The 14,869-nt window shown below is 42.3% G+C and overlaps 3 protein-coding genes across 3 annotated transcripts; all 3 read right to left on the reverse strand.

Annotated features, from left to right (window-relative positions):
• Positions 1-1,132: 1,132 nt before the first annotated feature.
• LOC135821545 (uncharacterized) lies at positions 1,133-2,074 on the reverse strand. The gene has a single exon (XM_065334542.1). The coding sequence runs from the start codon at positions 2,072-2,074 to the stop codon at positions 1,133-1,135; it is 942 nt and encodes a 313-aa protein (XP_065190614.1).
• A 6,912-nt stretch (positions 2,075-8,986) lies between these two features.
• Positions 8,987-9,829, reverse strand: LOC135821546 (uncharacterized). The gene has a single exon (XM_065334543.1). It carries the CDS (start codon positions 9,827-9,829, stop codon positions 8,987-8,989), a length of 843 nt encoding a protein of 280 aa, XP_065190615.1.
• A 2,541-nt stretch (positions 9,830-12,370) lies between these two features.
• On the reverse strand, positions 12,371-13,321 carry LOC135821547 (uncharacterized). Its single transcript, XM_065334544.1, has one exon. It carries the CDS (start codon positions 13,319-13,321, stop codon positions 12,371-12,373), a length of 951 nt encoding a protein of 316 aa, XP_065190616.1.
• Positions 13,322-14,869: the final 1,548 nt, after the last annotated feature.

Here is a 14,869-nt window from a genome sequence, read left to right on the forward strand (position 1 = left end):
CAGGGAGTCGTAAAATATTTTACGACTCCCCGGTCGACATGTACTGCCATGTGTACGGACTACGGTGTTCGTTAGTGCAAACGAGCTGGCCGCACAAAGGAGCCGAGTTTCTGGCGAGCGAGCTAACGAGTATCCGGTGAGATCGTTTCAACACTATTTGAAAGTTTGCTGAAAATGTCTCAGGAGAGATGGCGAATACCAAGCATCTTGTCCTAGAGGAAACCGTTTCCTAGGCACAGTCAGCCTAGGGAAATGCAGGAGAAGGCCGATAAATATTTCACGGCACTAACAGCATTGAACACAGCACTTCTTTCACATCGTGAATACAATAAGTATATTTTTTGGTCCCATCGGCCTCTTCATATTTGTGCAGCTGCACTGTTGAGCTTCCGATGTAAAACAAAATAATAATAATAATAATAATAAGACAATTGAAAATGACCAATGTCTGCAGTGATCGACCTTCTCTGTGGAGGAGCTAAGCCTTTCATACGTCATCACTGCGCTGATCACTATGGCAACGTAAGTATACAATTGGCGATTTCGCAAGGTTGGCTTATCGTACGGAAGCGAGAGATATGCCATTCGAACCGATATCAAATTGTCTTTCTTCTGGATCCTACTCGAAAACTCGATGCACTTCCCCTTTAATGGTCATCTAAGATATACTGGCTCTTTGCCAACACCTGTAATAATATGTATCGATACAGCCATCCAGAGCAGAGAAACAGCCTGAAGAAAAGCAGATTTCACACATTGGCTGAAAATTTCCCAACGTTAATCAAACCCTCCCCAAATCACCTGATACTATCAAGAGTACATGTACCGGGCCACGTTTACATGTATGTACGAAAGTAGAATGACTGACAGAGCTCGAGAGGAGAATGGCTCGTTAAATTATTTCATAATAAAGTATTATTATCATGACCCCAAGCACACACACACACACACACGAGTGTGAATAACACACCTGGATATCATGTGATGTTGGGATTTTTCAGTACAAGGTATAGTGTTGATTAAAAGGTAAAAACAAAAAAAAGTAGGAAAACTGGTAAAATGAGACACGGCACCATAATGATACAGAGAGAATTGACTACAGTAACAAATAGAGACTTTCTTCAGTTGAGTTTTAGACTTGGACTAGCTGGGGTGTGTGAATAGTTGCGACCGATGGAGCAACATGTTCATGACTAGGCTCTTCCACCAGGTACTTATTGAAGTGGTCAACGGACAGACGGAACGCTAAAGTGGCGTCACGAATTACCTTCTCGTCACTAATATCCACGGTCGCCTTCATCATGAAGCCGTGCACCATGTCCGGGAAGGCGTGGATGTGGCTGCCGTCGCGCACACGCTCAATGTCTGAGCCTTTCAGCTTTGTAATCACCTGACCACCTTCCTGCGCCATTTTCGGATCGTTCCCGGTGGGCATGAGCAGCTGCGGGCACTTGACATCGCTCAAAATCTTGTCGACGCTACCGCCATAGACTGTCTCCTCCATTTGCAAGCTGGGGTGGTAGGACACGCCACAAGACAGCGCACCGACTACAGACGACACTCTCTGAACCAGCCAGCCGCCCCAGCAGACGCCAGCCATGCCGATGGACTTGACACTGTGCTGCAGGCGAAGATACGGGATGATCTTGGAATGGACGTCGTCAATGAGTTGGGTGCCTGGAATGGTTTGAAGCCAAGTCACCATGCCGTCATCGACCGGTTTGCCCGCCGGCCATGCTGTGCCTCGGAAGAAGTCAGGCATGAGCACCAGGAACCCTTCATTAGCCAGCTGGTCACAGAAAGCTCTTGCTCTGCTGTTCGCGACCCCAAATCCAAAAATGTCATAGGCAAGAATCAGTGCTCTGGTACCCTGGCCGACCAAGTACGCATCCAAGTCTTTGACTTTGATCTCTTTGCCCAGCGGTTTGTAGTTGGTTTGCAGAGATGGAAGACTTCCTTTTGGACAACCGGCCATAATGATGCTGATGATGCTTCTTGCTGAAGATGCTGATGATGTAGCTTGCAGATGCAGCTTATGACGATCAAGCTGCTGCTGATGACGATGCTGGGTCATCGACTTTTGCTTTGGTTTTATAATCAATATTTCCAGTCATGTACGCACCAATCCCATACCGTACACTTGACACTGCGCGCGTATATATGCGCGTAGTACGCACATGTCTCATGCCGTACACGGTGGTACGGTACCGTAGACATCCCGGTACTCGTACTCCTTTTCGAAGCAGCAGCATTACAGGTCACGCGACCATGCACCAATGTCCAGTTCTAAATGTCCAGCCAAACACACACGCACGCACTCTATCTCTCTCTCTCTCACACACACACACATGGCCTTTACTGAGGCTAAGGGATGCCTGCCATTGTCTGGCCTCATTCCAAGGTCCTGCGGAAGCCGCTTCTCCGCCTTGCTCTTCCAGTCAGGAGCAGATTGTCGTGATCAAGTAGTAGTAGTAGTAGTAGTAGTAGTAGTAGTAGTAGTAGTAGTGGAGTGCCGGCAGATGGGTGGCCGATGAGCTGTTGCCATGGCAAGGGGGCTGCTGAGACGCCGGCTTGGCACCGGGTGGACTCGCTGCCGATGGTACGGTGTGGGATGTATGTACAATGTAGGTACTTCACTCTGTTGTCATTTGTCTGTCTATTTGTTGAATTGGATAGGTGCACGGACAGTTCTCCACAATGCATGCACATTACTTTAATTTTCACTTTGAGTTTAAAGTTTTCTTCTTTTGACATTGGATTTGACATTGGATTTGACATTGGATTTACTAATTGATTTGACGTTATTTAAAGGAGTTTTCTTTTTTTTAATTGAATTGATCTTCAATGATTTACGATTTCACGTTTCCGCTATTTTGCCCGTAAAAGAGGCTTGTCACCAGTAGTAGTAGTAGTAGTAGTAGTAGTAGTAGTAGTAGTAGTAGTAGTAGTAGTAGTAGTAGTAGTAGTAGTAGTAGTAGTAGTAGTAGTAGTAGTAGTAGTAGTAGTAGTAGTAGTAGTAGTAGTAGTAGTAGTAGTAGTAGTAGTAGTAGTAGTAGTAGTAGTAGTAGTAGTAGTAGTAGTAGTAGTAGTAGTAGTAGTAGTAGTAGTAGTAGTAGTAGTAGTAGTAGTAGTAGTAGTAGTAGTAGTAGTAGTAGTAGTAGTAGTAGTAGTAGTAGTAGTAGTAGTAGTAGTAGTAGTAGTAGTAGTAGTAGTAGTAGTAGTAGTAGTAGTAGTAGTAGTAGTAGTAGTAGTAGTAGTAGTAGTAGTAGTAGTAGTAGTAGTAGTAGTAGTAGTTAGTAGTAGTAGTAGTAGTAGTAGTAGTAGTAGTAGTAGTAGTAGTAGTAGTAGTAGTAGTAGTAGTAGTAGTAGTAGTAGTAGTAGTAGTAGTAGTAGTAGTAGTAGTAGTAGTAGTAGTAGTAGTAGTAGTAGTAGTAGTAGTAGTAGTAGTAGTAGTAGTAGTAGTAGTAGTAGTAGTAGTAGTAGTAGTAGTAGTAGTAGTAGTAGTAGTAGTAGTAGTAGTAGTAGTAGTAGTAGTAGTAGTAGTAGTAGTAGTAGTAGTAGTAGTAGTAGTAGTAGTAGTAGTAGTAGTAGTAGTAGTAGTAGTAGTAGTAGTAGTAGTAGTAGTAGTAGTAGTAGTAGTAGTAGTAGTAGTAGTAGTAGTAGTAGTAGTAGTAGTAGTAGTAGTAGTAGTAGTAGTAGTAGTAGTAGTAGTAGTAGTAGTAGTAGTAGTAGTAGTAGTAGTAGTAGTAGTAGTAGTAGTAGTAGTAGTAGTAGTAGTAGTAGTAGTAGTAGTAGTAGTAGTAGTAGTAGTAGTAGTAGTAGTAGTAGTAGTAGTAGTAGTAGTAGTAGTAGTAGTAGTAGTAGTAGTAGTAGTAGTAGTAGTAGTAGTAGTAGTAGTAGTAGTAGTAGTAGTAGTAGTAGTAGTAGTAGTAGTAGTAGTAGTAGTAGTAGTAGTAGTAGTAGTAGTAGTAGTAGTAGTAGTAGTAGTAGTAGTAGTAGTAGTAGTAGTAGTAGTAGTAGTAGTAGTAGTAGTAGTAGTAGTAGTAGTAGTAGTAGTAGTAGTAGTAGTAGTAGTAGTAGTAGTAGTAGTAGTAGTAGTAGTAGTAGTAGTAGTAGTAGTAGTAGTAGTAGTAGTAGTAGTAGTAGTAGTAGTAGTAGTAGTAGTAGTAGTAGTAGTAGTAGTAGTAGTAGTAGTAGTAGTAGTAGTAGTAGTAGTAGTAGTAGTAGTAGTAGTAGTAGTAGTAGTAGTAGTAGTAGTAGTAGTAGTAGTAGTAGTAGTAGTAGTAGTAGTAGTAGTAGTAGTAGTAGTAGTAGTAGTAGTAGTAGTAGTAGTAGTAGTAGTAGTAGTAGTAGTAGTAGTAGTAGTAGTAGTAGTAGTAGTAGTAGTAGTAGTAGTAGTAGTAGTAGTAGTAGTAGTAGTAGTAGTAGTAGTAGTAGTAGTAGTAGTAGTAGTAGTAGTAGTAGTAGTAGTAGTAGTAGTAGTAGTAGTAGTAGTAGTAGTAGTAGTAGTAGTAGTAGTAGTAGTAGTAGTAGTAGTAGTAGTAGTAGTAGTAGTAGTAGTAGTAGTAGTAGTAGTAGTAGTAGTAGTAGTAGTAGTAGTAGTAGTAGTAGTAGTAGTAGTAGTAGTAGTAGTAGTAGTAGTAGTAGTAGTAGTAGTAGTAGTAGTAGTAGTAGTAGTAGTAGTAGTAGTAGTAGTAGTAGTAGTAGTAGTAGTAGTAGTAGTAGTAGTAGTAGTAGTAGTAGTAGTAGTAGTAGTAGTAGTAGTAGTAGTAGTAGTAGTAGTAGTAGTAGTAGTAGTAGTAGTAGTAGTAGTAGTAGTAGTAGTAGTAGTAGTAGTAGTAGTAGTAGTAGTAGTAGTAGTAGTAGTAGTAGTAGTAGTAGTAGTAGTAGTAGTAGTAGTAGTAGTAGTAGTAGTAGTAGTAGTAGTAGTAGTAGTAGTAGTAGTAGTAGTAGTAGTAGTAGTAGTAGTAGTAGTAGTAGTAGTAGTAGTAGTAGTAGTAGTAGTAGTAGTAGTAGTAGTAGTAGTAGTAGTAGTAGTAGTAGTAGTAGTAGTAGTAGTAGTAGTAGTAGTAGTAGTAGTAGTAGTAGTAGTAGTAGTAGTAGTAGTAGTAGTAGTAGTAGTAGTAGTAGTAGTAGTAGTAGTAGTAGTAGTAGTAGTAGTAGTAGTAGTAGTAGTAGTAGTAGTAGTAGTAGTAGTAGTAGTAGTAGTAGTAGTAGTAGTAGTAGTAGTAGTAGTAGTAGTAGTAGTAGTAGTAGTAGTAGTAGTAGTAGTAGTAGTAGTAGTAGTAGTAGTAGTAGTAGTAGTAGTAGTAGTAGTAGTAGTAGTAGTAGTAGTAGTAGTAGTAGTAGTAGTAGTAGTAGTAGTAGTAGTAGTAGTAGTAGTAGTAGTAGTAGTAGTAGTAGTAGTAGTAGTAGTAGTAGTAGTAGTAGTAGTAGTAGTAGTAGTAGTAGTAGTAGTAGTAGTAGTAGTAGTAGTAGTAGTAGTAGTAGTAGTAGTAGTAGTAGTAGTAGTAGTAGTAGTAGTAGTAGTAGTAGTAGTAGTAGTAGTAGTAGTAGTAGTAGTAGTAGTAGTAGTAGTAGTAGTAGTAGTAGTAGTAGTAGTAGTAGTAGTAGTAGTAGTAGTAGTAGTAGTAGTAGTAGTAGTAGTAGTAGTAGTAGTAGTAGTAGTAGTAGTAGTAGTAGTAGTAGTAGTAGTAGTAGTAGTAGTAGTAGTAGTAGTAGTAGTAGTAGTAGTAGTAGTAGTAGTAGTAGTAGTAGTAGTAGTAGTAGTAGTAGTAGTAGTAGTAGTAGTAGTAGTAGTAGTAGTAGTAGTAGTAGTAGTAGTAGTAGTAGTAGTAGTAGTAGTAGTAGTAGTAGTAGTAGTAGTAGTAGTAGTAGTAGTAGTAGTAGTAGTAGTAGTAGTAGTAGTAGTAGTAGTAGTAGTAGTAGTAGTAGTAGTAGTAGTAGTAGTAGTAGTAGTAGTAGTAGTAGTAGTAGTAGTAGTAGTAGTAGTAGTAGTAGTAGTAGTAGTAGTAGTAGTAGTAGTAGTAGTAGTAGTAGTAGTAGTAGTAGTAGTAGTAGTAGTAGTAGTAGTAGTAGTAGTAGTAGTAGTAGTAGTAGTAGTAGTAGTAGTAGTAGTAGTAGTAGTAGTAGTAGTAGTAGTAGTAGTAGTAGTAGTAGTAGTAGTAGTAGTAGTAGTAGTAGTAGTAGTAGTAGTAGTAGTAGTAGTAGTAGTAGTAGTAGTAGTAGTAGTAGTAGTAGTAGTAGTAGTAGTAGTAGTAGTAGTAGTAGTAGTAGTAGTAGTAGTAGTAGTAGTAGTAGTAGTAGTAGTAGTAGTAGTAGTAGTAGTAGTAGTAGTAGTAGTAGTAGTAGTAGTAGTAGTAGTAGTAGTAGTAGTAGTAGTAGTAGTAGTAGTAGTAGTAGTAGTAGTAGTAGTAGTAGTAGTAGTAGTAGTAGTAGTAGTAGTAGTAGTAGTAGTAGTAGTAGTAGTAGTAGTAGTAGTAGTAGTAGTAGTAGTAGTAGTAGTAGTAGTAGTAGTAGTAGTAGTAGTAGTAGTAGTAGTAGTAGTAGTAGTAGTAGTAGTAGTAGTAGTAGTAGTAGTAGTAGTAGTAGTAGTAGTAGTAGTAGTAGTAGTAGTAGTAGTAGTAGTAGTAGTAGTAGTAGTAGTATTTTTATTATTTTACTTGGGTATACCCAACAGGCCTATGGCCTTCTTACAGGGTGCCTAAGGAGAAATTGCGAGAAGCTAGCGCGAAAAGCAGGCAAAGTACGCGGGGATCGAATGATAGCGGGTAGTGCATTAAAGTGGTCAACACCAAGAAATGAGAGACTGTAAAGGCCTGGCCGGGACATGAATGGGGGGAGAAAGAGATTACTGAATGTTTGGTATCTGGTGTGGGAGGTAGTGTGGGTAGCATCATTTTGGGTCGTGAAGATTTGGGAGATGAGTGGACTGCCAAGGGACCTGATGCACCGAAAAGTAAAAATGAAAAGCTATCAACAACTTGAACATTAATATTTTAATAACCAAATGCTGAGATAAAAAAGACAGAGACAGGGAAATTATATTCACAAAGGTTTCTTTACACATGTAAGAAGAAAAAGGACCAAGGAACTACAAGTTACGCAAGAATGCCCACTAACTCCACCCGTTACTTGACAATCAGCTCATGCGATAACATTGCACGACACTGACCAACGGTACTGACGTTCTACAGAGAGCTGCCACTCAGCTTTAGCAAGTCTTGGGTGCATGCTCCAACAGCCTTCCAACTAATACTTGGAAGGATCGAAATTATAGAAATAGCAAGGAGGGGAAGGCGCGTGTAACCATGACAAGCATGAGCTGAACGTCTCAGCCGTGAAGGACGGAGGACGAGGTTATCTCGATAACTTCGAACAAGGGACTTGGAAAATACCGGTATTTAACAACTCCCTGCTTCGAACCTTTCAATTTGGAAGGCTGTTGTAGTGCGCATCAGACACGTGCTAGAGCTGATTGGCAGTTCTCTGTAGAACGTCAGTGCCGTTGGTCAGTGTGGTGCAATGTTACCACATGAGCTAATTGTCAAGTAACTGGTGGTGTTAGTGCACATTCGAGTGTAACTTGTAGTTCCTTGGTCCTTTTCTTCCTAAAAATTAATGATAGGTTCTCCATCAGTGTCTAACCAAGCTTCTTTTTAATGTTTATCTAAGATAATCTGTAGTTCTCCTTGAGGAGTGTTTCTGCTAAGAATTTTCCCCAGCCTCTTTTCACTTCGCTTTTGTCTAATCCACCCTTCCAGGAAACTCCCCCGATAAGTATCCATTTACTTTTGGAGAATCCTTCAAATAAAATCTAAATGAAAAAATAAATGAGGTAAACTGGCTCTTTGCCAACACCTACATGTATAATATTTACTTTACAAGTACAATAATTACAATAATATTATGTTTCGATACAACCATGCAGAGCAGAGAAATAGCCGGAAGAAAAGCAGATTTCACACATTTTCAGAAAAATGCCCAACGTTAAAAAACCTCCCCAAATCACCTCATACTATCAGGAGTACATGTACCAGGTCACGTTTATGCACGACAAGTCGACAGTAGAACGACTGACAAAACTCGGGAGGAGAATGACTTTTTAAATTAATTCATAAGTAATCATTATTATCACGCACCGAACTAATCATACACACACACACACACACGGTGAGAATAACGCCCTTGGATATTACGTGATGTTGGGACTTTTCAGTACATGTAGATCCACAAGCAAGAGACCTCTGCCCTAGACTATGTCTTTTTCTCTTTCTTTGCTCACCTATTGCCCATCACTTCTTTCACAGATTTGGTATTATGGAAAGTTTGGAAACCCCCTCGGTAGGCGAAAGCCTTTGGGGAATCCTTAAACACTACAAATTACAAAATTACAAAATTACAAGTGTACATTATGTACTCTTGGTGCAAGGTATGGTGACGACTGTCTCCATGCTTTTAAAAATCAATACTCTCTCAGCACGCGTCCAAGGCCTTGACTTTGCGTACGGCCTCGTTGTCGTCGAGTCTCCTAACTCTTATCTCTTCAAGCCATGATAATGGTCCTGGTAGTTCAACTAATTTTCAGAACTAGCATGAACTCAGAAGGCAGGTAACGAAACTAGACACTTCGAGTGAGAACATTTCGTTCTGAACAATCATTTATTCATTAATTTACTGCATCTTAAGACTCAGTGCAAACATCAGCCAACGTGAAAAGAGTGGGAGGTAGCCAACCACGGCGATTAAGATTAGTGGGTAGAAGGGAAAACGAAAAAGTAGGGAAATTACTTTGAGGTGAAATGAGACACGGCAGAGCTGGACTTAAAGAGTTGAAGCCAGGCATGTGATAGAAGAGGTCAGATACAATGAGGAGATATAAGCTGAACGAAGAGTAGTAATATGACATAATGATTCAAAGAGTAACAGGAATGCGAGAACCTCGAAATAACGACAGTAACAAATAGAGACTTTCTTCAGTTGAGTTTTAGACTTGGACTAACTGGGGTGTATGAATAGTTGCGACCGAGGGAGCAACATGTTCATAACTAGGCTCCTCCACCAGGTACTTATTGAAGTGGTCAACGGACAGACGGAACGCTAAAGTGGCGTCACCAATTACCTTCTCGTCACTAATATCCACCGTCGCCTTCATCATGAAGCCGTGCACCATGTCGGGGAAGGCGTGGATGTGGCTGCCGTCGCGCACACGCTCAATGTCTGAGCCTTTCAGCTTTGTGATCACCTGACCACCTTCCTGCGCCATTTTAGGATCGTTCCCGGTGGGCATGAGAAGCTGCGGGCACTTGACATCGCTCAAAATCTTGTCCACGCTACCGCCATAGACTGTCTCCTCCATTTGCAAGCTCGGATGGTAGGACACGCCACAGGACAGGGCACCGACTAAGGACGACACTCTCTGAACCAGCCAGCCGCCCCAGCAGACGCCAGCCATGCCGATGGACTTGACACTGTGCTGTAGGCGAAGATATGGGATGATCTTGGAGTGGACGTCGTCAATGAGTTGGGTGTCTGGAATGGTTTGAAGCCAAGTCACCATGCCGTCATCGACCGGTTTGCCCGCCGGCCACGCTGTGCCTCGGAAGAAGTCGGGCATGAGCACCAGGAACCCTTCATTAGCCAGTTGGTCACAGAAAGCTCTTGCTCTGCTGTTCGCTACACCAAATCCAAAAATGTCATAGGCTAGAATCAGTGCTCTGGTACCCTGGCCAACCAAGTACGCATCCAAGTCCTTGACTTTCACCTCTTTGCCCAGCGGTTTGTAGTTGGTTTGCAGAGATGGAAGACTTTCTTTTGTAGAACCGGCCATGATGATGCTGATGATGCTTCTTGCTGAAGATGCTGATGATGCTGCTTATGTAGCTTGCAGATGCTGCTTCTGACGATCAAGCTGCTGCTGATGACGATGCTGGGTCATCGACTTTTGCTTTGGTTTATATAATCAATATTTCCAGTCATGTACGCACCAATCTCGTACCGTACACTTGACACTGCGCGCGTAGTACGCACATGGCCCATGCCGTACACTGTGGTACGGTACGGTAGACATCTCGGTACTCGTACTCCTTTTCGAAGCAGCAGCATTACAGGTCACACGATCAATGGCCAGTTCCAATTGTGCAGCCAAACACACATGCACACACTCTATCTCTCTCTCTCTCACACACACACACACACACACACACACATACACACACACACACACACAGACACACACACACACACACATGGGCTTTTTCGAGGCTCAGGGATGCCTGGCCTCATCCCAAGGTCCTGCGGAAGCCGCTTCTGTGCCCTGCTCGTCCATTCAGGAGAAGATTGTCGTGATCAACAACTTGACCATTTAATAACCAAATGCTGAGATATTAAAGACAGAGACAGGGAAATTATAATGCTCCAAGGTTTCTTTATACATGTAGGAAGAAAAATGACCGGGGAACCACAAGTTAAGCAAGAATGTCCACTAACTCCATCAGTTACTTGACAATCAGCTCATGCGATAACATTGCACGACACTAACCAACGGTACTGACGTTCTACAGAGAGCTGCCACTCAGCTTTAGGAAGTCTTGGGTGCACGCTCCAACAGCCTTCCAACTAATAATTGGAAGGTTCGACATTATAGAAATAGCAAGGAGGGCCAGGCGCGCGTAACCATGACAAGCATGAGCTGAACGTCTCAGTCGTGAAGGACGGAGGACGAGGTTATCTCGATAACTTCGAACAAGGGAGTCGGAAAATACCGGTTTTTAACAACTCCCTGCTTCGAACCTTTCAATTTGGAAGGCTGTTGTAGTGCGCATCAGACACGTGCTAGAGCTGATTGGCAGTTCTCTGTAGAACGTCAGTGCCGTTGGTCAGTGTGGTGCAATGTTACCACATGAGCTGATTGTCAAGTAACTGGTGGTGCTAGTGCACATTCGAGTGTAACTTGTAGTTCCTTGGTCCTTTTCTTCCTAAAAATTAATGATTGGTTCTCCATCAGTGTCTAACCAAGTTTCTTTTTAATGTTTATCTAAGATAATCTGTAGTTCTCCTTGAGCAGTGTTTCTGCTAAGAATTTTCCCTAGCTCCTTTTGCCTTCCCTTTCGTTTCATCCACCCTTCCAGGAAACTCCCCCGATAAGTATCCATTTACTTTTGGAGAATCCTTCAAATAAAATCTAAATGAAAAAATAGATGAGGTAAACTGGCTCTTTGCCAACACCTACATGTATAATAATTACTTTACAAGTACAATAATTACAATAATATTATGTTTCGATACAACCCTGCAGAGCAGAGAAATAGCCGGAAGAAAAGCAGATTTCACACATTTTCAGAAAAATGCCCAACGTTAAAAAAACCTCCCCAAATCACCTCATACTATCAGGAGTACATGTACCAGGCCACGTTTATGCACGACAGTAGAACGACTGACAGAGCTCGAGAGGAGAATGACTTTTTAAATTAATTCATAAGTAATCATTATTATCACGCACAAAAATAATCACACACACACACACACACACACACACGGTGTGAATAACGCCCTTGGATATTACGTGATGTTGGGACTTTTCAGTACATGTAGATCCACAAGCAAGAGAGCTCTGCCCTAGAGTAGACTATGTCTTTTTCTCTTTCTTTGCTCACCTATTGCCCATCACTTCTTTCACAGATTTGGTATTATGGAAAGTTTGGAAACCCCCTCGATAGGCGAAAGCCTTTGGGGAATCCATAAACAATAAAAATTACAAAATTACAAATTACAAATTTACAAATTACAAGAGTACATTATGTACTCTTGGTGCAAGGTATGGTGACGACTGTCTCCATGCTTTTAAAAATCAATACTCTCTCAGCACGCGTCCAAGGCCTTGACTTTGCGTACGGCCTCGTTGTCGTCGAGTCTCCTACCTCTTATCTCTTCAAGCCATGATAATGGTCCTGGTAGTTCAACTAATTTTCAGAACTAGCATGAACTCAGAAGGCAGGTAACGAAACTAGACACTTCGAGTGAGAACATTTCGTTCTGAACAATCATTTATTCATTAATTTACTGCATCTTAAGACTCAGTGCAAACATCAGCCAATGTGAAAAGAGTGGGAGGTAGCCAACCACGGCGATTAAGATTAGTGGGTAGAAGGGAAAACGAAAAAGTAGGGAAATTACTTTGAGGTGAAATGAGACACGGCAGAGCTGGACTTAAAGAGTTGAAGCCAGGCATGTGATAGAAGAGGTCAGATACAATGAGGAGATATAAGCTGAACGAAGAGTAGTAATATGACATAATGATTCAAAGAGTAACAGGAATGCGAGAACCTCGAAATAACGACAGTAACAAATAGAGACTTTCTTCAGTTGAGTTTTAGACTTGGACTAACTGGGGTGTATGAATAGTTGCGACCGAGGGAGCAACATGTTCATAACTAGGCTCCTCCACCAGGTACTTATTGAAGTGGTCAACGGACAGACGGAACGCTAAAGTGGCGTCACGAATTACCTTCTCGTCACTAATATCCACCGTCGCCTTCATCATGAAGCCGTGCACCATGTCGGGGAAGGCGTGAATGTGGCTGCCGTCGCGCACACGCTCAATGTCTGAGCCTTTCAGCTTTGTGATCACCTGACCACCTTCCTGCGCCATTTTAGGATCGTTCCCGGTGGGCATGAGAAGCTGCGGGCACTTGACATCGCTCAAAATCTTGTCCACGCTACCGCCATAGACTGTCTCCTCCATTTGCAAGCTCGGATGGTAGGACACGCCACAGGACAGGGCACCGACTAAGGACGACACTCTCTGAACCAGCCAGCCGCCCCAGCAGACGCCAGCCATGCCGATGGACTTGACACTGTGCTGTAGGCGAAGATATGGGATGATCTTGGAGTGGACGTCGTCAATGAGTTGGGTGTCTGGAATGGTTTGAAGCCAAGTCACCATGCCGTCATCGACCGGTTTGCCCGCCGGCCACGCTGTGCCTCGGAAGAAGTCAGGCATGAGCACCAGGAACCCTTCATTAGCCAGTTGGTCACAGAAAGCTCTTGCTCTGCTGTTCGCTACACCAAATCCAAAAATGTCATAGGCTAGAATCAGTGCTCTGGTACCCTGGCCAACCAAGTACGCATCCAAGTCCTTGACTTTCACCTCTTTGCCCAGCGGTTTGTAGTTGGTTTGCAGAGATGGAAGACTTTCTTTTGTAGAACCGGCCATGATGATGCTGATGATGCTTCTTGCTGAAGATGCTGAGGATGCTGCTTTTGTAGCTTGCAGATGCTGCTTCTGACGATCAAGCTGCTGCTGATGACGATGCTGGGTCATCGACTTTTGCTTTGGTTTATATAATCAATATTTCCAGTCATGTACGCACCAATCCCGTACCGTACACTTGACACTGCGCGCGTAGTACGCACATGGCCCATGCCGTACACTGTGGTACGGTACGGTAGACATCTCGGTACTCGTACTCCTTTTCGAAGCAGCAGCATTACAGGTCACGCGATCAATGTCCAGTTCCAATTGTGCAGCCAAACACACATGCACACACTCTATCTCTCTCTCTCTCTCTCTCTCTCTCTCTCTCTCTCTCTCTCTCTCTCTCTCTCACACACACACACACACACACACACACACACACACACACACACACACACACACACACACACACACACACACACACACACACACACACACACACACACACACACACACACACATGGGCTTTTTCGAGGCTCAGGGATGCCTGGCCTCATCCCAAGGTCCTGCGGAAGCCGCTTCTGTGCCCTGCTCGTCCATTCAGGAGAAGATTGTCGTGATCAACAACTTGACCATTTAATAACCAAATGCTGAGATATTAAAGACAGAGACAGGGAAATTATAATGCTCCAAGGTTTTTTTATACATGTAGGAAGAAAAATGACCGGGGAACTACAAGTTAAGCAAGAATGTCCACTAACTCCATCAGTTACTTGACAATCAGCTCATGCGATAACATTGCACGACACTAACCAACGGTACTGACGTTCTACAGAGAGCTGCCACTCAGCTTTAGCAAGTCTTGGGTGCACGCTCCAACAGCCTTCCAACTAATAATTGGAAGGTTCGAAATTATAGAAATAGCAAGGAGGGGAAGGCGCGTGTAACCATGACAAGCATGAGCTGAACGTCTCAGTCGTGAAGGACGGAGGACGAGGTTATCTCGATAACTTCGAACAAGGGAGTCGGAAAATACCGGTTTTTAACAACTCCCTGCTTCGAACCTTTCAATTTGGAAGGCTGTTGTAGTGCGCATCAGACACGTGCTAGAGCTGATTGGCAGTTCTCTGTAGAACGTCAGTGCCGTTGGTCAGTGTGGTGCAATGTTACCACATGAGCTGATTGTCAAGTAACTGGTGGTGTTAGTGCACATTCGAATGTAACTTGTAGTTCCTTGGTCCTTTTCTTCCAAAAAATTAATGATTGGTTCTCCATCAGTGTCTAACCAAGTTTCTTTTTAATGTTTATCTAAGATAATCTGTAGTTCTCCTTGAGCAGTGTTTCTGCTAAGAATTTTCCCTAGCTCCTTTTGCCTTCCCTTTCGTTTCATCCACCCTTCCAGGAAACTCCCCCGATAAGTATCCATTTTCTTTTGGAGAATCCTTCAAATAAAATCTAAATGAAAAAATAGATGAGGTAAACTGGCTCTTTGTCAACACCTACATGTATAATAATTACTTTACAAGTACAATAATTACAATAATATTATGTTTCGATACAACCATGCAGAGCAGAGAAATAGCCGGAAGAAAAGCAGATTTCACACATTTTCAGAAAAATGCCCAACGTTAAAAAAAACCTCCCCAAATCACCTCATACTATCAGGAGTACATG

This window comes from Sycon ciliatum, chromosome 7 (assembly GCF_964019385.1).
Source record: "Sycon ciliatum chromosome 7, ocSycCili1.1, whole genome shotgun sequence".
Taxonomy (NCBI): domain Eukaryota; kingdom Metazoa; phylum Porifera; class Calcarea; order Leucosolenida; family Sycettidae; genus Sycon; species Sycon ciliatum.